The sequence below is a fragment of the Hyperoodon ampullatus genome (genome assembly GCF_949752795.1).
Source record: "Hyperoodon ampullatus genome assembly, chromosome: 17".
NCBI lineage: Eukaryota > Metazoa > Chordata > Mammalia > Artiodactyla > Ziphiidae > Hyperoodon > Hyperoodon ampullatus.
This window is the reverse complement of record NC_136930.1, coordinates 43,207,567-43,235,432: the sequence shown is the minus strand read 5'-3', so window position 1 is coordinate 43,235,432 and position 27,866 is coordinate 43,207,567. Positions and strand designations below refer to the sequence as shown.

At 40.4% G+C, this 27,866-nt stretch overlaps 1 protein-coding gene across 1 annotated transcript in view; it reads right to left on the bottom strand.

Annotated features, from left to right (window-relative positions):
• Positions 1-4,543: 4,543 nt before the first annotated feature.
• The window catches only part of SPAG1 (sperm associated antigen 1), a gene marked incomplete at its 5' end in the record, with an annotated part of 89,527 nt that continues 66,204 nt past the window's right edge, over positions 4,544-27,866 (bottom strand). The window contains 7 exons of the mRNA XM_079722233.1: positions 4,544-4,700; positions 4,810-5,181; positions 6,505-6,669; positions 11,651-11,777; positions 13,672-13,804; positions 17,528-17,694; positions 25,358-25,510. Of these exons, the coding sequence (XP_079578359.1) occupies positions 4,569-4,700; positions 4,810-5,181; positions 6,505-6,669; positions 11,651-11,777; positions 13,672-13,804; positions 17,528-17,694; positions 25,358-25,510 (1,249 nt within the window). The 3' untranslated portion in view covers positions 4,544-4,568. The remainder of the gene's footprint in view (positions 4,701-4,809; positions 5,182-6,504; positions 6,670-11,650; positions 11,778-13,671; positions 13,805-17,527; positions 17,695-25,357; positions 25,511-27,866) is intronic.

Below are 27,866 nucleotides of genomic sequence, written 5' to 3'. Positions count from 1 at the left end.
CTGTGGGGGACTGGTTTCTGGAATCCCCACCAATACCAAAGTTCACAGATGCACAAGTCCCTTATATAAACCTCTCATGGATTCTAAATCTGTAGATTCAATCAACCCCAGAATTCAAGCCATGGATACGGAGGGCTGACTGTATATAAAAGCATATCATCTATCTGCAAATAATGAAAATTTTACTTCTTCCTGTCCTATTTGGATGCCTTTTCTTTCATTGTCTTGCCTAATTGCTCTAGTGAGAACTTCTGATACTAGTATTGAATAAGAATGGTGAGAGTGTGCATCCCTGTCTTGTTCCTTAGAGGAAAAGCTTTCAATTTTTCACTCTTGAGTATGTTTGCTATGGGCTTGTCACATATGGCCTATATTATGTTGAGGTATGTTTCTTCCATATCCAATCTGTTGCGGGTTTTTATCATGAAAGGATGTTGCATTTTGCTATATGGTTTTTTTCTGCATCTGTTGAGATGATCATGTGATTTCTTTCTTTCATTCTGTTAATATGGTATATAGATTTATTAACTCACGTGTGTTGAACCATTCTTGTATCCCAAGGATAAAATCCCACTTAGTCATATATTTAGGTGTTCCTACGTTAAGCCCATACATCTTTATGATTGTTATAAATTCTTGCTTACTGACCCCCTTTATCATTACATAATGACTTTCTTTGCTTCTTGTTATTGTTTTTGGCTTAAGGTCTATTTTGTCTGATATTAGTATGGTTATCCCCACTTTTTGTGGTTTCCACTTGCATGGAATATCTTCCATCCCTTCATTTTGAACCTGTGTGTCTTTAAAGCTGAAGTGAGTCTCCTGAAGGAAACATATAGTTGGGTCTTGTTTTTTTAATCAACCCAGCCACTCTGTGCCTTTTAACTGTTGAATTCAATCCATACATTCAGAGTAATTATTGATATGTACGGACTTACTATTGCCATCTTATTGATTGCTTTCTGGTTTCTATTTCCATTGTTTCTTTCCCCTCTGTTTCTGTTTTTTCCTTATGTTTCTTTTTCCTTTTGTTTCATCTTAGTAAACTGGTGATTTTCCATGGTGATATGCTGTTTTCCCTTTTTGAAATCTTTCATGAATCTGCCCTAGACTTTTGCTTTGTGGTTACCATGAGGCTTAGCTAAAACAGCTCATAGGTGAAACAGTCCATTTTACACTGACAGCATCTTCACCTATGAAGACTCCTCCCTTCACTATCCCCCCTTTTACATTTTTGATGTCACAATCTATCTTTTTATGTTGTGTATTTAACAAATTATAGTAGCTATAGTTACTTTTAATACTCTTTTCTTTTAACCTTTATCTGTAATTGAGTGGCTAATACACCATCTTATTATAGGATTAGAATTTTCTAAATTTGAACATGTATTTTTCACCTTTACAGGCATAAAGGTGTTTTCATGTCATTGATGAGCCTCTTTTCATGTCAGCTTGAAGAACCCCTTTCAACATTTCTTGCAAGGCAGGTCTAATGGTGATAAATTCCCTCAGCTTTTGTTTGTCTTGAGAAAGTCTTTATTTTTCCTTCATATCTGAATAATAACTTTGCTAGATAGAATATTCTTGGCTGTGAGTTTTTAATCTTTCAGTGCTCTGAATATGTAATCCCACTCTCTCCTAGCCTGCAGGGGTTTTGGTGAGAAACCTGTTGATAGCCCAATGGATGTATCTTTGTAGGTTACACTTTTTTTTCCCCCCTGGCTGCCTTTAGAATTCTTTATCTTTGATTTTTGGTAGTTTCATTACAACGTGTCTTGGAGAAGGTATTTTCACATTTAGATAATAGGGTGATCTATTAGCTTTGTGAATTTGGATGTCCAAGTCTCCCCAGATCTGGGAAGTTTTCAGCTATTATTTCTTTAAGTAAACTTTCTGTCCCCTTCTCCCTCTGGATCCCCAATTCTTCTAGTATTGATATTTGCTCTCTGTCTCAAGTCCCATAGAGCGTGCATGCTTTTTTTTTTTATTAGTTTCTGTTTTATAACAAAGTGAATCAGTCATACATATATATCTGTTCCCACATCCCTTCCCTCATGCATCTCCCTCCCTCCCACCCTCCCCATCCCACCCCTCCAGGCGGTCACAAAGCACGTGCATGCTTTCTTTGCTCTTTTTTATTCTGATTTATTTCAAAATTCTCATCCCCTAAGTCATTTATTCTGTCTTCCATCTGCTCTGCGCTACTGCAGAGGCTCTCCAGTGCATTCTTCATCTCATTCATTGAATTCTTCAGCTCCAGAATTTCTGTTTAGTTCTTTTTTGTGATTTTTTGGTAAGGAGTTAATTTTGTTCATGTATTTTCCTTCCTATTGTCATTAAGCTGTCTGAGTTTTCTTGTAGCTTACTTCAGAACAGCTTCTTCAGAAGACTTTCTTCAGAACAGCTATTCTGAACTCTTTATCAGCTACATCAGAGTATTCTGTCGCTTTGAGCTCGATTGTTGGAGAATCATTGGTATTTTTTGGAGGTGACATATTTTCTTGATTTTTCATGTTCCTTGTATTTTTGTGTTGCTGTTTTTGCATTTGAAGTAGCAGACACCTCCTTAAATCTTTACTGGTTGCCTTCAGTTGGGATACTAATCATTGGTGTTGCTCTATGAGGGGTTTCCTCGGTTTCTGAATGGGTAGACCTGCTCCACTCTTCTTGTTCTGCCTTGTGGCAGAATTCTTAACCTTTTATGTTTCTCCTTATTCTTAGAACTCACCAGACTGGCTGCTGGAAACCTCTCTTTTGTCTTCCAGAAGGTAGTGTTATAGCTCCAGTTGCAATTTCTCCCTTACCCACAGACTGTGGTCCATCCTTCTGAGATACTCCAACTACTGCGCCTGCTCTCACTGCTGTAGCACTCAGGAGCATGCAGAAGGATCTGGCCACAGAATGGCAGGAGGTGTGGGTTTAGCACTTGGGGTGTTGGGGATGCCCACGGACCCAGTGGGGAGATCCCTAAGTAGGGTATTCCCAGAGGCTTGTGGGAAGACTTCCTGCTGAAGTCCTGAAGCTGTCTGCAGGAACTGTGCTCCTTTAATGCCCTTGATATTCTTATCTGCTTCCTTCACTTTCTCTTCCCTTCCTTCAGTCATGGAGGTCCCCCCTCAGGACTCTGGCTGGGGAGAAACAAGTTTCTCCAGGTGTGACCCAACAGTTGGGACAGCCCGGCACTTGCTCACTGCTTCCCACCTCCTCCACGGGAGAGGCTGCCCCGTGCAGCTAGTACTGGGTATGTAACTGTCAACAAAAGAGAACGTTCCCTTTTTATGTTTCTACTGTAAAGTTACTAACACACTCCATCATGTACTTGCACAGAAACTTAGTATCATTCAAAAGGAGAAGACTGTTTTGTTCATTTGCTTGAAGACTAGAGTTAAATAACCATCACAGCAGATTTTCATTTATGAGCTTAGGAAAGAATAGTTTTTTTAAAAAATGGCACAGTTTGAAACCATTTACCCACAATACTTTAAATATTCTTTAATTATTAAATATTAGATAACAATGGATATGGTAATAATGAATGTGAGAGTCATCTTTCCTCTGCTCTTCTAAAGAGCAAGAAAATGCTTCAGAAGAAGAAACCTGACCAAAGACTACAGGAATAAATGACAGCACACTGATAGAGACCTGAAGGTTTTATCGTAAGAAACACCTTTACTCTGACCCAGTTAACAAGGGAGCTCTCAATATAGAGTTCTTCACTTTCCCTTTTGCACGAAGGGAATAAATATGATCATGCTTAAAGGAGGGGGGAGAAAAAGAAAAAAAGTGGAAGAAGTCATTTAAAATGGGGGAAGTGTGGGAGTGACAATTCAAATAGAAATGCAGGCTTAGTTGCTTTTATATAGTGGTTGTTGTTTCATTACTGCTTATATAAGCAACACATAAGGGAAACTTGCCTTTAAAAATCTAGTAAAAAGTGTAGAATTTCGGGCAATTTTTGTTCTTAATTATTAGGCAATGCTTCCATATTAGAAAAAAATAAGTTCCTCTTATAGCTCTAAATTAATAATCACTATTTAATAATCATTTCATATTATAGACTTAAGTGTTACATTTTATCTTAGAGGCCTGTAATCCACAAGTAGTAGAAAATGGGATTTATATATATCTTAGCAGGAAATAAAAGTGATGTAATAATCACTGTTAATGATTTTCACTTTTAAAAATGAACTGTAAAGAAATACATTTCTATCAAACTTAACAGTACTCCTTCATAGCCCAAAAAAGTGTAATTTAACTCAAAATTTTAACAAGTAAGTTATTAAAAGAAAATGTATAATATAAATTAAAATGCATCTTAAGTTCCAGATATACTTATTATTAAATATAAAGATGTTAGCTCTGGTACATAAGAAAATATTTACAACTAATAAAAAGCAGATTGTAGAATATATGTGTTCTATGTATAAAAATAAGTAAAATATTTTATAGCCCAGACCAAGGAATCTTTTCTAAGCCAGGTTTTATCCATGCAACTCTATTACAATACCATCTCATTAGCATTACTGGAACACATACATGCATGGAAGAAATCTAACAATAATCTTTATTTAAAGCTCATACTGCCTTTTGAGGGCCTGCACATCTTCTAAAGTAAAATGTTTGTTTGGTGTGTCTGAGAGGTCATCAAAGAGCTGTTTAATCTGCTCCTTTTGGCCCTTGCTAATCAGTGTCAACATCATCTGAAAGAAGGAGAAAAATTATATTAGCATACAAACTGGCATTTTAAAGTTGTTATAAAAACCCTAAAAAAAAAATCAATCTCCATGAATAACATAGTTTGCCATTTACCTTAAACCTTTCTGCTTTACTCAGATATAAAAGATGCTGATATACCAAAGAAGGATCTTTATCAATAAGATTATTTTTCAGAGACTGGATGAGAAGCAGGAATGTATCCCCTTCAAGTTTGTTACTCAACAACTCTGGCAAGTCTTTCGGTTCAGTGATGGCTAACAGGTGTGCACAGGCTTCTTTATCTTTCCTAGTACTGAATGCGTTTATAACCTGGCCAAATTCATAGGCATTGTTAGGCTTGGGGATTGGTAGTTTCTCGTAGAATTCTCGTGGCCCGTTGCTTGTGTCCCCCTTCTCAGAAGCACGGGAGTCAGTGGAGACGTCCTCCGAGGTCCTTTCAGGCTCCTCTTTCTGGCCTTCATTCACCTTCAGGGGGAGACAGATTACACTGTGACACAACGGCCATTGCATACACCCCAAGTTACGTTTATTAAAACGGGAAGGGGGCTTCCCTGGTGGCACAGTGGTTGAGAGTCCGCCTGCCGATGCAGGGGACACGGGTTTGTGCCCTGGTCCGGGAGGATCCCACGTGCTGCGGAGCGGCTAGGCCCATGAGCCATGGCCGCTGAGCCTGCACGTCCGGAGCCTGTGCTCCGCAGTGGAAGAGGCCACAATAGTGAGAGGCCCGTGTACCGCAAAACAAAAAAAACAAAAAAACAAAAAACGGAAAGGAACTGAAAAACACAAGTGGACGGTAGTTTAGTCAAGTTCTAAGTGAAAATATATAACCTGTAATAATCATAAAATCTACTTTTTTTTAGGAAGAGAACTTTTAAAGTATAAGTATCCATTCATAAAAGCATTCATTTTTAAAGTTAAAAAAATGTTGACACTGAGAATATGACAGTGAAATTTTATAATTTTCCACAAGTAAAAGCTGCTGCATAAAAGAAGACCTGTAACAACTTTATATCTCTTCTTCATGATAAATTTTACGTTTACTTGTTTTGTTACATTTGATAGAGAAGTCAACTTACATTTTTCAATTCTCTTAAAACAGCTTTTTCCTTCCCTCCGTAGAGGGAAAAACTCTCTAGCTTCTTTCACATATTAGCCTCTAACTCTTAGTAGAAATGTAAGATGATAGGTAGCTGATATAGTATTCAGGAATACACAGGAATCCAAGAGCTGACATTCTTCACTAAAGGCAAAACAAAAGGCTACAGCACAAGGCATCGAGTTGTTGTCTGGAATCACAGAGGTAGGTTTGATTCTAGGGTAGTGCAGGACCCCTGATGAGGCCAGTCTTGTTTACAAGTTTACTAAAAAAGTCTAAATCAATCATGAACCCTCTATGGGGTGTGGCGTGCAGGACCACTGAAATTGAATCAGTCCTGTAGGGTTCTCTGGGTCGACCAGGAAGCAAAGCTCAGTGGCCACAGGCTCGCAGGGCAACCTGGAGTGGAAGCAATAAAACCACAGGCCACTGGTACTGGGTACTGGTACTGGGGGAGGGGAGCACAGAAAGGAAGAATGCAGACACCCAAGGGTCCTTGGACCCAAGTTGAGAAATGCAGTGGCTAATTATCACAACAAAAGAAAAACCTTATTATAATTTGTTAAAATGTCTTCATTGATCATCAGAATAAAAACACGAAAAATTTTAGTCATAAGAATATGACCTCAGAAATCCCATATGAGTATAGGATCTCCAAAAGAGTACTTTCAGAGATAATCAAATATACATACCTCTTGAATCTCAATTTTTCTTCTCTCCTTTTCTTTGTTGAATGATGCTGCATTATCCTGAACATTCAGGATTCTGGTTACCTCTTCCAGTTCCATTTTTGCCTCAATAATATTTGGGTCTAGTAGGAGAACTTTATGGAGATCGTTTAAACTTTTCTGATAATTCTGAAAGCAGGAACGCAGAGAAAATAATTTTCATACATAAAATGAGAAGGGGCACAGATGAGCCCGGGTGGGAGTGAAATTGGTGAGACGAGTACACAGAGTTTGTGCAGTGGGCTCCATTAGTACCGCAGTAGTAAAGTTAGGCCTATGAGATAAGTCTTGGGCTAAAATATTGTAGCCCACGACACAGTGGCCATCCTCTACAGAAGAGTGAGCACAGAATCTGGGGCTAGAAGGCAAGTTAAGTTCTGTACCACCACAGCTTTCATAGTCCCTGGCACACACAGGCATTTCTGGTCTGCTGAATGAATAGATGAAAGAGCGAACGGCCTCACGTCAGCACCTACTAGCATGAAAGCTTGAGCAAGATCCCACTTAACCTTTTGAGCTTCAGTTCTCTCATCTTTAAAGTAAGGATGAGAAGAGATTCTCTAGTTTTCACGAGGTTGTGCCGAGTAATCAGCACATTAATAAAATAACATGGGAGTGGCTTAGCCTTAGAAAGAGCTGGGCCAGTGTTAGCTGTTACCATGATGCCCTGTTCTGTAACACCCTTCGAGTTGCCTACTGCTCAGACAGCCTAGAGTCAACCTTTATTCCTCCATAAAGAGTCAGGCAATACACTGGAGAGGTTGAGAGGAAGGAGAAAGGATCTACGCTTAACCAGACACTGCACAGAATCTGCTGGCAGAGACGGACACCACAGAATCACAGTCTGCTGTGACAAGCCACATTCTAGAACTACAGACTAGACCCATGTTTTGATTAAGCCAAAATTAATTCTGTGAGGAGGCCAGGAATTCCAGTGACGTGTAACCTCTCAAGTATTCACGACATATAATAACAGCACGCACTGGACGCTGAAGCAGAGGTAAAATAAGCTGGTGGTTATGTGACACTCCTGGGGGACGAGCTGTAATGCCGCGGCCCTTGCCACTCCACCCAGCAACATACTAGAGCAAGAGTGATGTGTTTAAAAGGGATAACCTTACACCTGCTCTTAACTTATTTTTTAAAAAGGTAAATTATTTACAAACTGTAGTACATCAGCGCTATTAACAACAATCTCCACACAGCACTTTGTCACAACAGCGCAGTTGGAAAACCTGCTACAAAAAACAAATGACACTGTGTTTCCATCCTAGGTGTTCCAGGCACCGAATCATACTGAAAGGCAAGAAGGGTGGGGGGGGGCAGCGGGGCAAGTTGAGGGAGTAATAATAGCTCTTACCCGTCTCAACATTTTGCAAGTATTCTTATTTTAGTCCCACAATAGCCCTATAAATACTGTTACTGTCCCCATTTAAAGGTGAGGAAACAGGCATAGAAAGATAATCTTTGAGATGATGAAAGCAGCAATGAGCAGAAGGTGAATGATAAGACAGTTGTGGAGCTCAAGTGAGAGGCCTGAAAATGGAGACTTGTGAGCTGCAGCCTTGGAAATAGAAGGCCACCAGCAAGGAGTTGACATGACTATTTTTTCATCCATTCAAGGAAAGTCTGTGCCTAAAGACCAATCTGTCTGGTTGGAAGAAACCTAAGAAAGCAAGAAATACACTTTGATAAATGTTAAACAGGCAGGCAAGTGTGAAGAGAGGGCCCGACAGCAGAAGGCGCGGGGACGGCCATGGAGCAGGGAGGCGGCGGCAGAGGAGGGTCCAGGGTGCCGGGTCAACATGGCGTCAGACCCAATCCGGCCCCTCCGTGGGCCGGATGCTAGGACACCATGGGAGAAAGGACAGCCAGGGCCCCGACCCTCGTGGAAGCTTACGTCTTATGAGGGGAAACAATAAGAAAACAAGTGAACAAATGAAAAAGTAAGCGTGCACTGCCATTTATGCAATTAAGAGAAGCAAGGATGGAGACGGATGCTAACGAGGGGAAGGAGTCTCCTTTGACACGGGCGTCAGAGAACACAGGACCTGAAGGGAAGCCAGCCACGCAGAGCGGGGGGCAGAGCAGAGCTCACACAGAGAGAAAAGTGCGGCTCCAGCAAAAAGGAGGACGTTACAAGTCGCTATGACCTTATTAGGCCTCAAAAAAAAAAAAAGGTAAAGTATAATCACATGTGTTTGTGATAACATTTACTATTAATAAATGTGCTTAAACTACAATAACAGCAATTATTTTAGACGATATTACTCTTTTTGATACTTTTGGCCTGATAGCATCCCCAGTTGGCTGTGAATTCCCTAAGGCAGGCACTATGTCTTACCACCTCTATGCTCCCAAAGCCTAGCACGTGAGTGGCACTCGATAGAAGATATAAATTGTAAGTAAAAGCAGAATGTTCAATGATCTTTTCTTATGAAGAACAGCTGAACATTAAGGAAAGCCCTATATTTTTCAAACCTGGCACACAGAAAAAATAAAAGTAAAATAAAGCAAGCTAGAAAACAAACAAAATATCTGAGAAAGCACAGGCAGGGCCCCAGCTCCCTGTGAGCCCCTGTGCCACTTCCTCACCAGTCACACAGAGGAAGCCGATCCAGGTGTGAGTTCTGATGCGTTTTATAAGCAGTGGTAGCCTTTGAAGATCCTGAAATTAAATTCACTTGGCACATAACTCAAACTACAGGGTATACAGATCAAGTTACAAGAAATCAAACCAGGAAAGCTGTCAGCCTCATACTCTAGTGGGATAGCATTACTAAAAATTGGGATTATCTTTCTGCATCATAATACAATTTCTAGAATTCATTCCAAGGAAGTATAAAATTCTGGTCTTTCATTAGGTACAACTTCTGACTTTGAATCAAGTACACAAGTTCAAAGAGTCAGGCAGGCAGTATGGGATAAACCTGTTCTAAGGGTCTGGACATATATAAACTCATGAGTCATGCAGATCATGAGTACCTCACGGACCCAAATCCATTAAGTTCAAAAACAGTTGAGTAAATTTTCATGAAGCCTCTTTTAGTTCATGGTGCCACACACCACCTAGGAAATCTTTACATGAGGTTTACAAATGAGTATGTTGCTAACAAAAAAAAGGGGAGGGGACTGGTCAGGTCGCCTGGGCCCTGGGAATACAGTGAACACACTGAATACAGGACACAGTGCAGCTGTGGAGCTGCTGGGCTGGTGAGTGGGGCATCCACATGCTGGGAGGGTGACACACCCCAGTTCCATGGGGACAGAAGCTCCTGCGCTCAGGACATTTCTGGACCTTGCCCTACACAGCTCTTCACTTGCCTGTTCATCTGTGTGCCATATAACAAACAGGAGGGCGGGGGAGGGGAGGAAAGGGAGGGCAGCTGCATGGCCCTGCTGGTAAGGGGTAGAGGTGTGGCTCCACTGCAGCCTGAGGGGATCTAGGATCTAGAAAAGCCTGAGCACTCAGTGCACACAGGTCGTACTCATTTGATACAGGACACAAAAACATGACCACCCTCTCTCAACAAAACCTAGGTTTTATGGAATATATTTTTAGATATTTCCCTGTCAGTGATGGGCAGGGAATTACAAGAACTCTCTCAAACTCAATAAAGTCAACACTTCTCCCTCAAATCTCTCCCTCCTGCTGTACACCCTCCCTTATCACACTGTACTGCTCAGCCACCTGAGACAGAAACCTGTATTTATCCAAAGCAAACGAAAACACTAACTTGAAAAGATACTCCCATGCTCACGGCAGCATTATTTACAATAGCAACCTAAGTGTCCATCAGTGAATGAAGAGATAAAGAAAATGTGGTATATCTACACAATGGAATATTACTCAGCCATAAAAAAGAAGGAAGTTCTGCCATTTGTGACAACATGATAGACTTTGAAGGCATCGTGCTAAGTAAAGTTAGTCATACAGAGAAAGAATTACCTTATGATCTCACTTACATGTGGAATCCAAAAAAAACAAAACCACCACCAACAAAAAAACAACCACCTGAACTTACAGAAACAGAGAACAGATTGGTGGTTGCCAGAGGCAAGGTGGGAGTTGGGGTGTGGAGGATGGGTGGGAAAGGTTGAAGACCCTCAAAAGGTACAAAATTCCAGTTATAAAATAAATAAGTCATGGAGATGTAAACAGCATGGTGATTCGAGATAGTAATCATGTATTGTATATTGGAGAGTCTCTAAGAGAATAAATCTTAAAAGTTCTCGTCACGAAAAAAAAATTAACTGTGTGGTGAACTACACATATTGTGATCATTTCACAGTATATACAAATACCAAATCACTATGTTGTACACCTGATATGGATATAAAATGTCAATTATATCTCAATTAAAAAGTCAATGACCTGTACACTGACAATGTGTGAATTTCATTGTATTAAACCTTAATCAACTTGATTCTTTAAAAATACCATTTCAGGAAATGCCATTTCCCAGTATGTTCTGATTTTTCCTTGTCATGTTATTTTCTACAAATATGAACATTCACTCAAGTTTTCCACACAGAAGAATCATCATAAAGAAAAAATGTAATTATACAATAGTTTCCTTGAAAATAATGGTGTGGTTTTCTTGGAAAAGAATGCCATCCTATAGCCTCACACTGACCACCGGCCAGTTTAAGGCCCAAATCACAACGAACTTCCCAGCCTCTGCCATGTCTCTACCAACGTCCATGGGGTGAACACACCTTCCGTTCTGATACCTCCCTCCCACCCTACAGACAACCCCAGTCCCCTGCTAGAGGAATCCAGTGGCATTGATGGTGGCCTTCAGTAATTCAGTAACAAACCTTCCTGTCCTTTAAAGTGGACCTATTATAACTAACAACACTCCTTAGAAAATCAGGAAATAAATCATCGTTTTTGAGCTGGAAGGAATCTTAGAAATTATCTAGCTCCACATTATAGTTCGGGGGAATCTGAGGCATCTTCCAAGGTTTTGGGACTGCTGAGTACAGAACTGGGATTAAATCCCAGGATAATGTCACTGCCATTCCTTGAGCCCACAATTTATGTTCATGAAAACCACATGATCTGTTCAGAGCTGACATTTATATATTAAAATGAAGATTTCCTCACCTTGAGTCCTTTGTGAGCAAGAGCTCGTCTATAGCATGCTTTCACATTCCCGAGATCTATCTGAAGCGCCTGGTCACAGTCCTGCTTTGCCTCTTCAAACTGGCCCAGCTTCAAGTAACAGAGGGCTCTGGTATGTAATGGAACTCAGCATTATGAAAGTAAAAACAACATATCTATAAACTTGGGCAACTAACAGAAATCAGAAAATAGCTAAATAAGTCCGTTTCTATACCACAGCTGCTGCAATTGAAACCTAACATTTTCCTCCAATTATGGAATTTTCTTGCAATACTTGCAATTAGGGCCCTGGGGATACAACCGCAATCAAAACAGTCCCGGCCCTCAAGGAGGCTGCAGTCTAGGGGAAGAGACAGTCAAAAGAAGCAAACACAATAAAATCTGTAGAGGATGCTCTGGTAGCACAGAGCTGAGACACTCATCACATTTGGTGGAGCTGAAGCAAGGGGAGGAATAGTCAGGGAAGACTTCCCAGAAGAAGTGACGTTTAAGTTGAAGCCGAGTATAAAGTGAGAATTATCCAATGCGAAGGCACTGGGCTGAGATTTAATGTGTAGGGAGGACACAGCACGTGCAAAGTCCTATGGTGACAGAGAACACGGTGCTCTTGATGGACTAAGAAAAGAGCGCTATGGTAGTGATGAGGCTGGGAGAGTGGGAGGCCAGATCAGAAAGGTCCCGGCAGGAGGCTGAGCTTTATCCCAAGGTTAATGGTAGTCCAGTGATGGGTTTTTAAGCAGAGGCTGATCCGTTCACCATGTTTTAGGAAGATTGCTCCAGCTGCAGCATGGAGAATCAGAGGGAACAAGACTGTGCAGGGATACCTGGGAGGGCACTGCAGACGTCTAGGGAGAGCCGGTGTCAGCCGGAGGAGGGGCTGACGGTGAGGGTGGACAGAAAGGCTCACGCCCAAAGGAATTCAGAAGGTAGGACATCTGAGCTGCCGACAGACTGGAGAGGGAGGCGTGGGTCAGGGATGATAACCCACCGTGAGTGCAGAAGTGAGGGAGGTGCTCAGGTCCGGGGCTCAGAGACAGAGATTTGGGGGACATAATTGGAAGGTGGTAAACAGAGCTGGGGAGAGGATTAAATGGCCCAGAGAACATTAGAGCAGACAAGGGATCTATGCCTTTAGAAGCCTGAGAACACCAGGGAAAGAGAAAAGAAAAGTGAGAAGGGGAGAGCCAGGCTAGTGAGCTGTCTGCACCACAGCCAAGAGGGGAGGTGGTCTCCAGGAAAAACTGAGTGGCCACTGATGCCCAAGGCCACCAAGGCTGAACAGGAGAAGGGTAGAAAAATACCTGTTGGGTTCAGTGACAGAATTTTTCACAAAAAAGGTTGCCAAAAGAGGAAAACATGTAGAAAAACAAAGCAGTGCGAGATTAAGTTTAAAAGTTTTTTCTGAAATGGCTAAGAGAACCCATGCTGAGCCCCTATTCTTTAGGAACCATACCTTATTCTTCCTTGTCACTGCAGACCCTACCTACGCCCTAAAAATCCCCAAATCACCATATTCTAGGTAACTATCTTTTTTACCATAATGTGTTAAACATGGCACCTGAGCAGCATTCTGGAAAAATCTGCCCATTCCTACTACACATTAGAAGATGCTGGGCCCTTCCCTTAGCACTTCAAGAGAAAAGGGGCACTGAAGACACTAGTTTGAAAGGCAGCTGATTCCTGCTCCCACTCTGGAAGACCGCGCCGAGGCCTCCTCACGAGCCGCGGTGAGGCCACGCACCACGGAGAGTCAAAGCAGCACCAGCCAAGGCAGCCATGGCCATGCGGGAACCTAATGCAGCCCACGTCAGACCTCCCAGCTCCAAGACACATCATGTTTTCAATCTCTCCGATAGCCCCACCTCTTTAAAAAACACTCACTTAAAACAATTTGCTATATAGAGTCTCAGAATCATGGGTATAAATTTTGGCAATTAATTTATCTATAATTTTTTCATCAAAACTATTAACATAAGAAATATAGAAAGTTACAAAGAACTTGCCTGTTTGTATAAATGGCACATTCCTTGTTGTTAATCTTTAAGCATTCACTGTATTTACTAAGGGCATCTTTATAGTTTTTGTCCTTTACACATTGATTTCCTTCTTCTTTAAGGGTTTTAAACATTTTTTCATCTATGGGACACACACACAAAAGAGCAAGTATTCATATAAGCACCTTTACAAAACTTTAAGTATACTGTAAATTAAGTGACCACAAACCATACAGAGCTAAAGTCTAAATGGAACAAAACGTTGTATACAAATTAAGATAAATTGGCTATAAGTAAAAATGATTATACAATTATGACACTATTTTTTCAAATTAGAAAATAAAATACAAGTGATTCTATCCTTTTATCCATATTGGCACGCCTTCTTTTCTCTGCTGGAGATAGAAATATCTAGTGTTTGGTGTAGTAACTATTTCATGAAAAGTGAACAGACAAACCCATTAAAGCCTGAATTAGACATCTTCCAACAGTCCAAGTTTCCTTGGAATTACACCTCCTCCACTCTCTGTTCCTAAGGTTTAAGTAAAGCAAATCCCACCCTAGCCCTACCTTTTGGAGTAATCTTTGTTTTACTAACCAGCACACTATGTTCCCTTGGCCACAATAATCTAATTGGTCAGGAATGGACCTATGAGAGCCAATGAGCTACAATAAGATTTTAGTGGCAGCTTCTGGTAAGGTAATTCTTGCTCTTTCCCATGGAACATGAGGATAAAAGGAGGAGCTATTCTGCCATCGTGCGATGCAAGGGGAGAATCTGTCTGAGAATGGGGCCAACAGAGCAAGAGAGAGGCCAAGACAGACAGCTAACGAATAACCTCTGAGTGCCCAATCCAGCCATCCCTGCAGCTCTCCTACTTGTGGCCTTTTCCACAAGGGGTGCCGATAAACAACCTCTTTTGCTTAAGACATTAATGGCTGGGTTTTCTGTTATCTGCAATCAGTCCCAACTATTACTATTGCCTATTATGTTGCAGTGAGCATGGCTGACTCCTCAACTCAGGACCCATTTCCTTCTTCCTAAGGGTACCTCAACATTCATTCAGCTATCACTCCTCTCCTACTCAGCCCATGTGTCCAGGGGAAGCTGACCCCACTGATCAGGAACTCATGGCATGGCATTTCTTCATTACAGGGAGTGGTTCAGCAATGGGCACATGACCCATTAGAATAAATACCGACAGAGCTCAGCCAACAGAATATAACAGGCTAAAAAAGCTGGGTCTTTGGGGCAACATATCTCCTCATTCTTAAATTAATGCCACCAAAAGCAATGGTGTCTCTCTCCCTTTGGACATTGATATGTGCACACATGAAGTCTAAAACTGCTACAGTTCTATTATTTCTGGCCAGAGCCTGAGCCCTGACAAGTTGTGCCTGATTTTAGAGCCTGTCTGGGCCCTTTCAGTTACTTGAGCCAAAACTATTCCTTACAGTTATAAGTCAACAGATTTTCTGTTACTTGCAACCAGAGTTTTCTAACATACATAAAATGTTAAAATTTAAAGTTTTAAATCTATGTAATAACTTTAATCTATGGAGTATCTTGATATAAAATAAAATTGCATAACAAATTTTAAAATATGCCTTTAAGTTCTGTGATCTAAAAATCTTGATAGATGTACTGAATTTATAGTATAAACTTGGAATGTAAAAAATAATCTTATTTGTCCCTCTGCACAAATGGCATGACATATTAACTTTTCATCCTTTATTTCAAATTACAGAATATTTCTGCCTAATGTTTCATGTTTCAAAAGAACTCACACTATGTGGCCGAATGACAGTCCCCATAAATCTTGGTATATCTAAGCTCTAAAACAGAATATTACAGAGGATATTTTTTCTTCCAATTTGCTGAAAAACTTTCCTCAAGCTTTTCTTCCTACATTGTTTTTAAGTCTTTGGTATCCAGTCTCACTAATAATTAGTACACAAATATGAACAGAAAGAGCTGATTATTCTTGTGCTTATGATTCACTATCACACATCTATAGTATGGTTAGTATATGCACGTTATTAGTAATGAACAGCTACCCTTTATTGAGCAAATGCTTTGTGCCAGGCCCCATTATTAATGGATTCTAGAAGCTAGAGATCTCCATGCTGAACCATCTAAAAGCCTTGGCAGAAGTTCCCTGCATCTTCTTTCTAGGCAATGAAAAGGGTGAGCCATTGGGACATCACGGCTCAGCGTGTCTGCAAGATGAAGCTCGACACAGACACACATGGGGTTCCTAAGCAGGCAGGAGAAATGGAGCCTCAGCCAGCTTTCAAGCAGGAGGCAAGCGTGAAGCCACATTAAACACTCGGCACAAAGTTCTGAGGTAAGCACTGTGGGGATGTAGGTATGGATGTGAACAACTACGATACAGGCAGGAGGAGGTACTGCTAGATATATGTTGTAGGGCTTTTTTTTTTTTTTTTTTTGAAAACTATAGTTTATTTTATAAGAAAATTGGGATTAAATTACAAGGATCCATGTGACCCCAACTTTTGTCAGTCATTTCATGATTTGTGAGGCTCTGGCCCCTTCCCTCGGCATGGTGGCACAGCCTGAAAAAAATGTATACTTTCTTGTTATTACTTAATAGAGATCTTCCTGGGCATGTTCCCCAAAACAAACTCCACAGGATGGGAGAAAGGTGCTACTACAGAGTAACAATCCTTGTTCCTACTCCCTCTCGGCTTTGTAAAACCAAAGTCAAATGTTATATAGCCCCATCCCCAACCTTAAATGTAAACAACCAAACGATGTTTTAAATTAAAGGCTTGCATTTTTGACATTCTAGAATTTCTGTATGGTGAGATTTATAAAATTCATATGGAAGTACATAGAAGTTCTTATAATAAATGATGGCATTCCCTAAGACTTAATCTTTAGATCTCTCAATTACACTCTGTACAACCTTGGTGATCTCATCTAACCTCACAACTTGAAATATCATTTATAACCTGCCTGCTTCCAAGTTTATATGTCAATACAACCTCCCTCCCCTCTCAAACTCTAAGTTCTTTTGAATGTCTAGTAGGTTTTCTGAACTTGATGTGTCCAAAACTGAGTTCTTGATTGTTCCAAATCTAATTTTTCTGCCGTTTTCCCATCTAATAAATGGCACTTCCATCCTTCTACTTTCTCAAGATAAAAACCCTGAAATTATCTGTAGCTCTTCTCCCACATCCAACTAGTCAGCTCTACCTTTAAATTGTAACTAGAATCTAATAATTCTCACTACCTCTTCTACTACCCTCTTTATTCAAGCCACCCTTATCTCTTGACTGGATTATTATGGTAGTTTCTTAATGCCCCTATCTCTTCCTTCCTTGGCTTTCTATAACTGCATCTCATCACAGTAGCCAGGGTGATTCTGCTCAGCTGTCAGTAGCTTTCTATTTGTTGTAGGGCTTTATTTTGCTTTATTATTTCAAAAACATCAATCTCATTAAACTAGCCTTGCCACATACATGGTGTGTAGAGAACTATATGCTACTCAATTCTTTTTTCTTATTTTTAATAATAATGCTGACTTAACGTTTATTAAGAGACTGCTATAAGCTTACACAGTCAGCACATGTGCTAAGTATTTCATATGCATCTCTCCATTTATTCCTGAGAATAACTCCATGAGACAGTTACTCATATTTCCCCCTTTCATATACACTCAAACACTGGAGGTATGCGACAACTTCTTAAGACTCTGCAGTTAGAAAGAGGGAGAACAGGTTCTTAACTTAAACCCACAGCAGACGCCTGAGTTCACGCACTTATCCTTCTGCTTTACTGTGAAAATATATGCACAGCTCACGATAACCCTCAGAAGAAATAAGTGTAGACTTCCCCTACCTGTGATGCCCGGTTGGTGATGGCTGCAGGAATCTCCCACTTGGTCTGGGGGCGTCTCTGCCACAGGCCGCCAAGCTCGCAATTGTGCGGAAGTGGGCACAGCAGGAATGGGTGACAGCTTCTCCCGCCAGCTTGGTCCATCCAGGGCCATTAAAATTTTTGTTATCCTGAAAAGAAAAAGAAAAAAGTTTTCTCTGTTGATCATGCAATTTGCTTTCTACATTACTGGAGGTCATATCAGGAGTAAAATTTACAAATGCTATGCACTTCTGTACTTCCCTGTAGAAACCACACAATCAAGCTATTTGCTGTCCATATAAACAGTCTTAAAAAGGACTCTTAAAAATTGCCCCAAACTATGTAACTTTAGATCCTTTTTGCATCACAAGAAACAATTAAGACATTTCTAATTAGTTTAAAAAATTTTTTAATGTATATGCAATAAAATTTTAATTTTAAAAAAAGTGAAGTATAAAACTAAAATTTAGGAGGCCTAGAAGAAATATCCCCTGCATAACATTTCATATAATTACTAAATTGATAATGTATTACTCTTGAGAATAATCAGAAATACTTTAGAATTTCTGTGCCCAAAGTGTATATGAAAGACAGGTCTATAACAGTGGCTGCTAAAACTGATGAGGAGTAGCAGTTACATGGAATAGTGCTTCTTTTTGAAACATTTACCGATGGTTAAGATATTCTTTACCCTGTGCTTTTTTCCATCTCTAAAATTATCTACTCTTCTTGTTTTCATATGCATAAAGATGAAAGAATAGGATATTGGAGCCTACTACAAGGGCCCTTGTATTAATGACATTTGCTAATGGCTATCATAATATTGAGATAACATCCCTGATTATCACTTTCTCATCACTTTAAACTTACAAAATATCATACTTAGATTTTAAAACAAAACTGAATTATGTCAAGTATCTTTTCCAACCACAATGCTATGAGACTAGATACTAATTACAGGAAAAAATCTGTAAAAAATACAAACACATGGAGGCTAAACAATACACTTAATGACCAAGAGGTCACTGAAGAAATCAAAGAGGAAATCAAAAAATACCTAGAAACAAGTGACAATGAAAACATGACGACCCAAAACCTATGGGACGCAGCAAAAGCAGTTCTAAGAGGGAAGTTTATAGCAATACAATCCTACCTCAAGAAACAAGAAACATCTCCAACAACCTAACCTTACACCTAAAGCAATTAGAGAAAGAAGAACATAAAAACCCGCCAAGTTAGCAAAAGGAAAGAAATCATAAATATCAGATCAGAAATAAATGAAAAAGAAATGAAGGAAACAATAGCAAAGATCAATAAAACTAAAAGCTGGTTCTTTGAGAAGGTAAGCAAAAATTGTTAAAACCATTAGACAGACTCATCAAGAAAAAAAGGGAGAAGACTCAAATCAATAGAATTAGAAATGAACAAGGAGAAGTAACGACTGACACTGCAGAAATACAAAAGATCATGAGAGATTACTACAAGCAACTCTATGCCAATAAAATGGACAACCTGGAAGAAATGGACAAATTCTTAGAAAAGCACAACCTTCTGAGACTGAACCAGGAAGAAGCAGAAGATATAAACAGACCAATCACATGCACTGAAACTGAAACTGTGATTAAAACTCTTCCAACAAACAAAAGCGCAGGATCAGATGGCTTCATGGGCGAATTCTATCAAACATTTAGAGAAGAGCTAACACCTATCCTTCTCAAACTCTTCCAAAATAAAGCAGAGGGAGGAGCACTTCCAAACTCATTCTACGAGGCCACCATCACCCTGATACCAAAACCAGACAAAGATGTCACAAAGAAAGAAAACTACAGGCCAATATCACTGATGAACATAGATGCAAAAATCGTCAACAAAATACTAGCAAACAGAATCCAACAGCACATTAAAAGTATCCTACACCATGATCAAGTGGGGTTCATCCCAGGAATGCAAGGATTCTTCAATATACACAAATCAAACAATGTGATAAACCATATTAACAAACTGAAGAATAAAAACCATATGATCATCTCAATAGATGCAGAAAAAGCTTTCAAGAAAATTCAACACCCATTTATGATAAAAACCCTCTGGAAAGTAGGCATAGAGGGAACTTTCCTCAACATAATAAAGGCCATATATGACAAACCCACAGCCAACATCGTCCTCAGTAGTGAAAAACTGAAACCATTTCCACTAAGATCAGGAACAAGACAAGGTTGCCCACTCTCACCACTATTATTCAACATAGTTTTGGAAGTTTTAGCCACAGCAATCAGAGAAGAACAAGAAATAAAAGGAATCCAAACCAGAAAAGAAGTAAATCTGTCACTGTTTGCAGATGACATGATACTATACATAGAGAATCCTAAAGATGCTACCAGAAAACTACTAGAGCTAATCAATGAATTTGGTAAAGTAGCAGGATACAAAATTAATGCACAGAAATCTCTTGCATTGCTATACACTAATGATGAAAATTCTGAAAGAGAAATTAAGGAAACACTCCCATTTACCACTGCAACAAAAAGAATAAAATATCTAGGAATAAACTTACCTAAGGAGACAAAAGACTTGTATGCAGAAGACTGTAAGACACTGATGAAAGAAATTAATGATACAAACAGACGGAGAGATATACCATGTTCTTGGATTGGAAGAATCAACATTGTGAAAATGACTATACTACCCAAAGCAATCTACAGATGCAATGCAATCCCTATCAAACTACCAATGTTATTTTTCACAGAACTAGAGCAAAAAATTGCACAATTTGTATGGAAACACAAAAGACCCTGAATAGCCAAAGGAATCTTGAGAAAGAAAAACGGAGCTGGAGGAATCAGGCTCCCTGACTTCAGACTATACTACAAAGCTACAGTAATCAAAGACAGCATGGTACTGGCACAAAAACAGAAATACAGATCAATGGAACAGGATAGAAAACCCAGAGATAAAACCATGCACCTATGTGTCCTTATTTTTGATAAAGGAGGCAAGAATATACAATGGAGAAAAGACAGCCTCTTTAATAAGTGGTTCTGGGAAAACTGGACAGCTACATGTAAAAGAATGAAATTAGAACACTCCCTAACACCATACACAAAAATAAACTCAAAATGGATTAAAGAACTAAATGTAAGGCCAGGCACTATAAAACTCTTAGAGGAAAACGTAGGCAGAACACTCTATGACATAAATCACAGCAAGATCCTTTTTGAACCACCTCCTAGAGAATTGGAAAAAAAAACCAAAAATAAAAATAAAAAAACCCCAGACATTTCTCCAAAGAAGATATACAGATTGCCAACAAACACATGAAAGGATGCTCAACATCACTAATCATCAGAGAAATGCAAATCAAAACTACAATGAGGTATCACCTCACACCAGTCGGAATGGCCATCATAAAAAAATCTACAAACAATAAATGCTGGAGAGGGTTTGGAGAAAAGGGAACCCTCTTGCACTGTTGGTGGGAATGTAAATTGATAAAGCCACTATGGAGAACAGTATGGAGGTTCCTTAAAAAACTACAAATAGAACTACCATATGACCCAGCAATCCCACTACTGGGCATATATCCTGAGAAAACCATAATTCAAGAAGAGTCATGTACCACAATGTTCACTGCAGCTCTATTTACAATAGCCAGGACATGGAAGCAACCTAAGTGTCCATCGACAGATGAATGGATAAAGATGATGTGGCACATATATACAATGGAATATTACTCAGCCATAAAAAGAAATGAAATTGAGTTATTTGTAGTGAGGTGGATGGACCTAGAGTCTGTCATACAGAGTGAAGTAAGTCAGAAAGAGGAAAACAAATACTGTATGCTAACACACATATATGGAATCTAAATTAAAAAAAAAAAAAGAAAAGGTTCTGAAGAACCTGGGGGCAGGACAGGAATAAAGACACAGACATAGAGAATGGACTTGAGGACACGGGGAGAGAGAAGGGTAAGCTGGGATGAGTAAGAGTGTGGCATGGACATATATACACTACCATATGTAAAATAGCTAGCTAGTGGGAAGCAGCCGTATAGCACAGGGAGATCATCTCGGTGCTTTGTGACCACCTAGAGGGGTGGGATAGGAAGGGTGGTGGGAGGGAGACGCAAGAGGGAGGAGATATGGGGATACATGTATATGTATAGCTGATTCACTTTGTTACAAAGCAGAAACTAACACCATTGTAAAGCAATTATACTCCAATAAAGATGTTAAAAATAAATAAATAATTTTAAAAAGGTGGTCCCCAAGACTGAGAAAGTTACTGGTAATTAGTAGAATGCATTCAAATTAGTTAGCTCAGTAGTACTTTTTGTGTGAAAAAAATTTTATATTTATATAGAGGCAAATGTAATACATACATTTTTCCTGCAATTTCATAAACCGAAATTTCAATAGTGATCTTTGGTTATGATAACCACATCTCATACATTTTAGTGTAAAAAATAAATTTGAAAAAATAAATGTATAACCACCCACAATAGCAGAAGAAAAAGAAAGAACATTTTAGAAAAAAAGAATTTACAAGCAAAACTTGTATTACCAGCAGAGAGGTAAGGAAGAAGCAGCTGAAAAGAGATGATGTGTTGCCTGGGAATAAATAAGTATAGGCAGGGAAATGTAACACATAATATTCCTGGACAGGGATATGGTTAATGGAAGACACGTACAAAATAAGCACAGATGTTTACATTTAAGGGGAAAAAAAGCTGCTGTGGCTTAGGTGGCAAAGCAAGCATAAATATGGGAATCATGAAAAGGAATAGTGAAATTTTCTAAATGGATATTTTATAGAAGATATATATGGCAAAACCAGACAAAGCCTCCTCATCTTCTTATAAAACGATGTATCAGCAAGAGCCATTCAATTAAAAAAAATGAATGAGTCTTGGGCTTCCCTGGTGGCGCAGTGGTTGAGAATCTGCCTGCTAATGCAGGGGACACGGGTTCGAGCCCTGGTCGGGGAGGATCCCACATGCCGCAGAGCAACTAGGCCCGTGAGCCACAACTACTGAGCCTGCGCGTCTGGAGCCTGTGTTCCGCAACAAGAGAGGCCGCCATAGTGAGAGGCCCGCGCATCGCGATGAAGAGTGGCCCCCGCTTGCCACAACTAGAGAAAGCCCTTGCACAGAAACGAAGACAGCAAATAAATAAATAAATAAATAAATATTGTACTTTAAAAAAAAAAAAAAAAAAAAAAAAAAAATGAATGAGTCTTAAAAGTCAATTTGTGTAAAAGAACCTTCCTGAGTACATATAAAAATTACAATACAATCCTCAAAAAGCTAAACAGAATTACCATATGACCCAGCAATTCCATGCCTAGGTGTATGCCAAAAGGAACTGAAAACAGGTATGCAAATAAAACCTTGCACGTGAATGTTCACAGCAGCACTATTCACAACAGCCAAATGGTGGAAACAGCTGAAAGGTCCATCAACGGATGAATGGATAAACACAATGTGATACATCCATACAACAGAATATTATTCAGTCACAAAAAGAAGTGACGTCAACACACATGCCACACCGCGGACCAACCTTGAAAACATTATGCTAAGTGAAATAAGCCAGACACCAAAGGCACATATTGTATGATTCTATTTATATGAACTATCCAGAAAGGGTAAATCCATAGAGACAGCAGATCAGGTGCTTGGAAAGGGAGAATGAGGAGTGGATGCTTAAGGGGGACAGAGTTTCCCTTTGGGGATGAAATATTTTGGAACTAGTTAAAGGTGGTGGCTGTACAACACTGTGAGTGTACTAAAGGCCACTAAATTGTACACCTTAAAATAGTTAATTTAGCTGTTATGCGAATTTTACTTCAATTTTTTAACAAAGTATAATGCAGAAGGCTCAGAAATGTGAATGACCACAGTCTCTCAGACATAAATTCCTCCCTTCAGACCATTCAGCCTATCATTATGAACCAGATTTCCTAAAACACCGCCTCAACAGGCCCCTTGTCTCTCTGTCAGATACTTCTTTGTTTCACGAGAACCCCTAACCCTGGGAGAAGATCCTACTTTCCCCAACCATCTCGGAGACTCCCAGACAGAGGATGGGCAAATTAAGAGCAGAATTCCACAGTATGGGGTGAGCCATGCTCTGTCTGTTGGAGAATGCATTCATTCCACACAATTTTACTGAGGATGCCTACTGTACAAAGTACCGCAACTACAGAGACAGAGAAAACACAACCCCGACCTCCAGGAACTCCTAGAAGAATGAGAGAAAAAGAACTTTACAAAAAGAGAAGGCAGAGAATTTACAAACAATACAGAAAGAAGGCACAGGTGGTAGGAGAGGAGCCTGAAGGGCACGTGTGCTGGGGAGATGGTGGATCAGGGAAAGTCCTCTTCTTCGGGACAAGAAGGAACCAGACAAAAAGGGGGAAGAAGAGCCTTCAGACACATATGAGGAGGCAGCAGATGACGTGCAGCAAGGCAGCTGTGCAGCGGGAGAAAAGGCTTGGAGAGCTCTCAGTGACACGCCTGATTTTACAGGATGGAGACCAAGCCGTGAATGCCCACGGTTCCATCTGGTCCCACTCAGATCCAATAACCAATGTCTACCCTTTACTTCTGGACAGGCTGGGACCAGACAGGTCCTGAGCGACCACAGAGTAGAAGCACCAAGGAATGGCTACCCACTCTCCACACAGATCTTTCCAAGAGTTTTTCTCCAAAGTGCAGTGGGACCAGGTGGGGAGGTAAGGCAGTATCTCAAAAAAAGAATTAATCCAAAACCTGCCATTCTCATTTTCCATAGCTTTGTTCAAGGTCCCCTCGTGGTCTCTCAACGCCCTTCACCTCTCCAACAACTATGGCCCACACAGACAGAGGCAGCCTGACCTCTCTGTGATCCCCACCTCACTAATGTTCACACTTGGGGAGAATCTGTCTTATGTTGAGTTGTTCCCCCTAGCTATGTTCTAGTTTGCTTAAAGACAGAGGCTATGCCATTTTTTTTTTCCCTTTCTGTCTTTTTGTGGGGAGTGGGGCATGGTACACTAGACCAACACAAGGCTCAGTGTAATATACACATACTTGGAAGAAATTATACTTCGGACAAATGGGATCAGAAAATATTCTACATAACTAAAAATGTTATCCAAGTAGTAATTTTCAAAGTTCACCTGAAAGCAATTTATGAAGTCTGGAAATTCTTACCTTCCCATTCTCACCCAGGGTGTAAATAGGTCACAATATAAATTAGAACCAAATTCTGTGCTATTTTACCATTTTAAGTTAACACTCATCCTAGATGAGTGTCTATTTAAAGGGCACATAACCCAAATATCTAGCAGGCCCATGAAGACATCCATCAAAACCATTTGGTTTTGGGCTTCCCTGGTGGCGCAGTAGTTGAGAATCTGCCTGCTAACGCAGGGGACACGGGTTCGAGCCCTGGTCTAGGAAGATCCCACATGCCGCAGAGCAACTAAGCCCGTGAGCCACAACTACTAAGCCTGCACGTCTGGAGCCTGTGCTCCGCAACAGGAGAGGCCGCGATAGTGAGAGGCCTGTGCACCACGATGAAGAGTGGCCCCCGCTTGCCACAACTAGAGAAAGCCCTCGCACAGAAACGAAGACCAACACAGCCAAAAATAAATAAATTTTTTAAAAAACCATTTGGTTTTGAAGGAATGAAAGAAGACAATCATTCATGTAATGCCAATAACGAAGAACACGTCTACACTTTGACATCATTCTTGAAGGAGGGGAGGAAAATAAAATCTCATTCATTAGAAAACAACTAGACCTCAGGCGGCTGCCTCTGATTAGGTTACCTGTTAACACTGTCATTTGCTATCTGGATTCCGCAGTCTATTTGCAACACTGTTTTATAATCCACATAAGCTTTCTGATACTGCTCCAAAGTTTCATAGGCCTTTGCTCGTCGAAGAAGAGGCTTGATTGAGAATGGATGAAGTTCCAGAGCCCTAAAGGAGACAGAAATATTACACTGTCATTTGTTTTGAAAATTACTCCCTAACTTACACTTACTGAATGTATCCGATAGGACTGGACTCTCACATACATTCATATCTGATATTTTACTTTGGGGATCCAGCAACATACCAGAAAGGCAAACCCAGAGTAGCAGAGCAATCAAATCTGTGGTTACTTCCTTTCTTTTAAACCAGTATCTAAGCCCTTTGGCATTTACTCTTTCCCCCAGTGAGACTGAACTCCCTGACAGCAGGCGGTGCCCTCCCTCCCACTCCCCTGTGTACTAGCAGAGCCCATCATGGCACCAAGCACAGAGTAGGCTTTCAACAGGTTCTTGTTATTGACAGATTAAAAGGAAAATTTTTATTTGCACCTATGTATTTAGTAAGGCACTTAGCACAGAACCACAAAACCTACACTGCATTTTGAAAATAAGCTCTCCAAAACTTAATACAGTTGGATTATGATTTACTTGCTGCCAAAGGGCTTCAAACATAGACCCGAGGAAATCAAGGGAGTAAGTATCCAAAGATTTCTTGTAAGTCATGAATTTTCACCTTGCACTTTTTAGTCTATGAAGCATTTCCAATATCACTAGAGATGTATTTCAAGGTTATGTTCCTTGGTTTTGTCTGAAGTAACTGCTTAAAGCTACCTCACTACTTAAGGCACTTCACTGTATTCTGAAATAAAGCATACAATCAAAAGATTGTATTTATGAATGAAAACTATTGTACTCTTAGTTTTAACAAAATCAACTGAAACTGTAAAGAAGTACTCCGTGCAGAGATCCTATGAAGAGCTAATAATCCACTAACAAATCTCTGTGCCAGACTGTCCACAGTGGGGATAAAGGTTTGCTCTTCTGGTAATTCTTATGCATGAGCAGTTTATATATCAGACATTTAACTTGCTTCAGGAAAAGCACGAGTGAGGGCTTCTTGACTTTTTCCCCAACAGTCCTGGAGATCTGCTGTCTATTCCTGTCTACAGTGATCTGGAAGGAGGAAGCTCCGACAACATCTGCCGGTGCTATTCTCTGCAGACGTTCTCATCTAATGTCACAACAAGCCTGCAAGGTTAATAGTAATATGTTCATGTTGCAGGTGAGGAAACAGAGACACACAGGGAGCAGTCTGCCCACGTGCCCGTTCTTCTGAATTTAAGCTACAGGAAAGCAAGGGCGTTGCGGGAGCTGATCACCACTGTATCCCAGTGCCTAGATCACTGCCAGGCCACTGGAGGGGCTTGGCAAACCCCTCCCAAATGAACCTGAGGGCCTACACTCTTTCTACCACGAACAGAAACAAGAGCACCACAGATAAAGGAACTCGGAGTCACCTGCCATTCAGGGGTCCCCAAGCCCTGGGCCACGGACCGGTACCAGTCCACGGCCTGTTAGGAGCCGGGCTGCACAGCAGGAGGTGAGCGAGCGAAGTTTCATCTGCCGCTCCCCATCTTCCCAGTCCCTTGCATTACCTCCTGAACCATCCCCCCAATCCGAGGAAAAATTGTCTTCTGCAAAACTGGTCCCTGGTGCCAAAAAGGTTGGGGACCGCTGCTCTACATTGTACAGATACTCAACTGCACGTGCGGGTGTATTCCTCAGCTGCGTACCATAGAATTTGTTCTAGAGGGCTTCCCTGGTGGCGCAGTGGTTGAGAGCCTGCCTGCCGATGCAGGGGACACGGGTTCGTGCCCCGGTCCGGGAGGATCCCACATGCCGCGGAGCGGCCGGGAGCCATGGCCGTTGAGCCTGCGCTCCGCAACGGGAGAGGCCACAACAGCGCGAGGCCCACATACAGCAAAAAAAAAAAAAAAAAAAAAAAAAAAAAAAAAAAAAAAAAAAAAAAAAAGAATTTGTTCTAGAAATGTCATTAAACCTAATTAGCTTCATTTCTTTGAAAAATAACCAATTTTGCTCTGCCTAGGTGTTAGGATTGGGGATGATTTTAATGATCTCCTTTGCGTTGTACTGGGTTTTAAGATGTTTTTCTATAATAGGTATGTATTACTCTTGTAACCAGTAAAAGTTATTTTAAAAATAAAATTAAAGTCTATTAAAAACACTCAAACACTAGAAAACAGGTTTCTGGGCATCTGTACCAGTGCCTTAAATCTACCTTAGTTAAATGCTTAGGGGATATTAGCTACACAGTGATTATAAATATAGGTCACAACACAAGACTACCCCCATTTTACAAAGACTTCCAACACCCAAGGTGCTATTTATCCACAAGAGAGACCTGAGGTAGGCGTGGAATCTAAAACTGAATGAGATGATGCATTTGATTTTTAGCATTGCCCAGCCAAGTAAATGCAAGGCTTTTTCTCTTTAACCGCAAT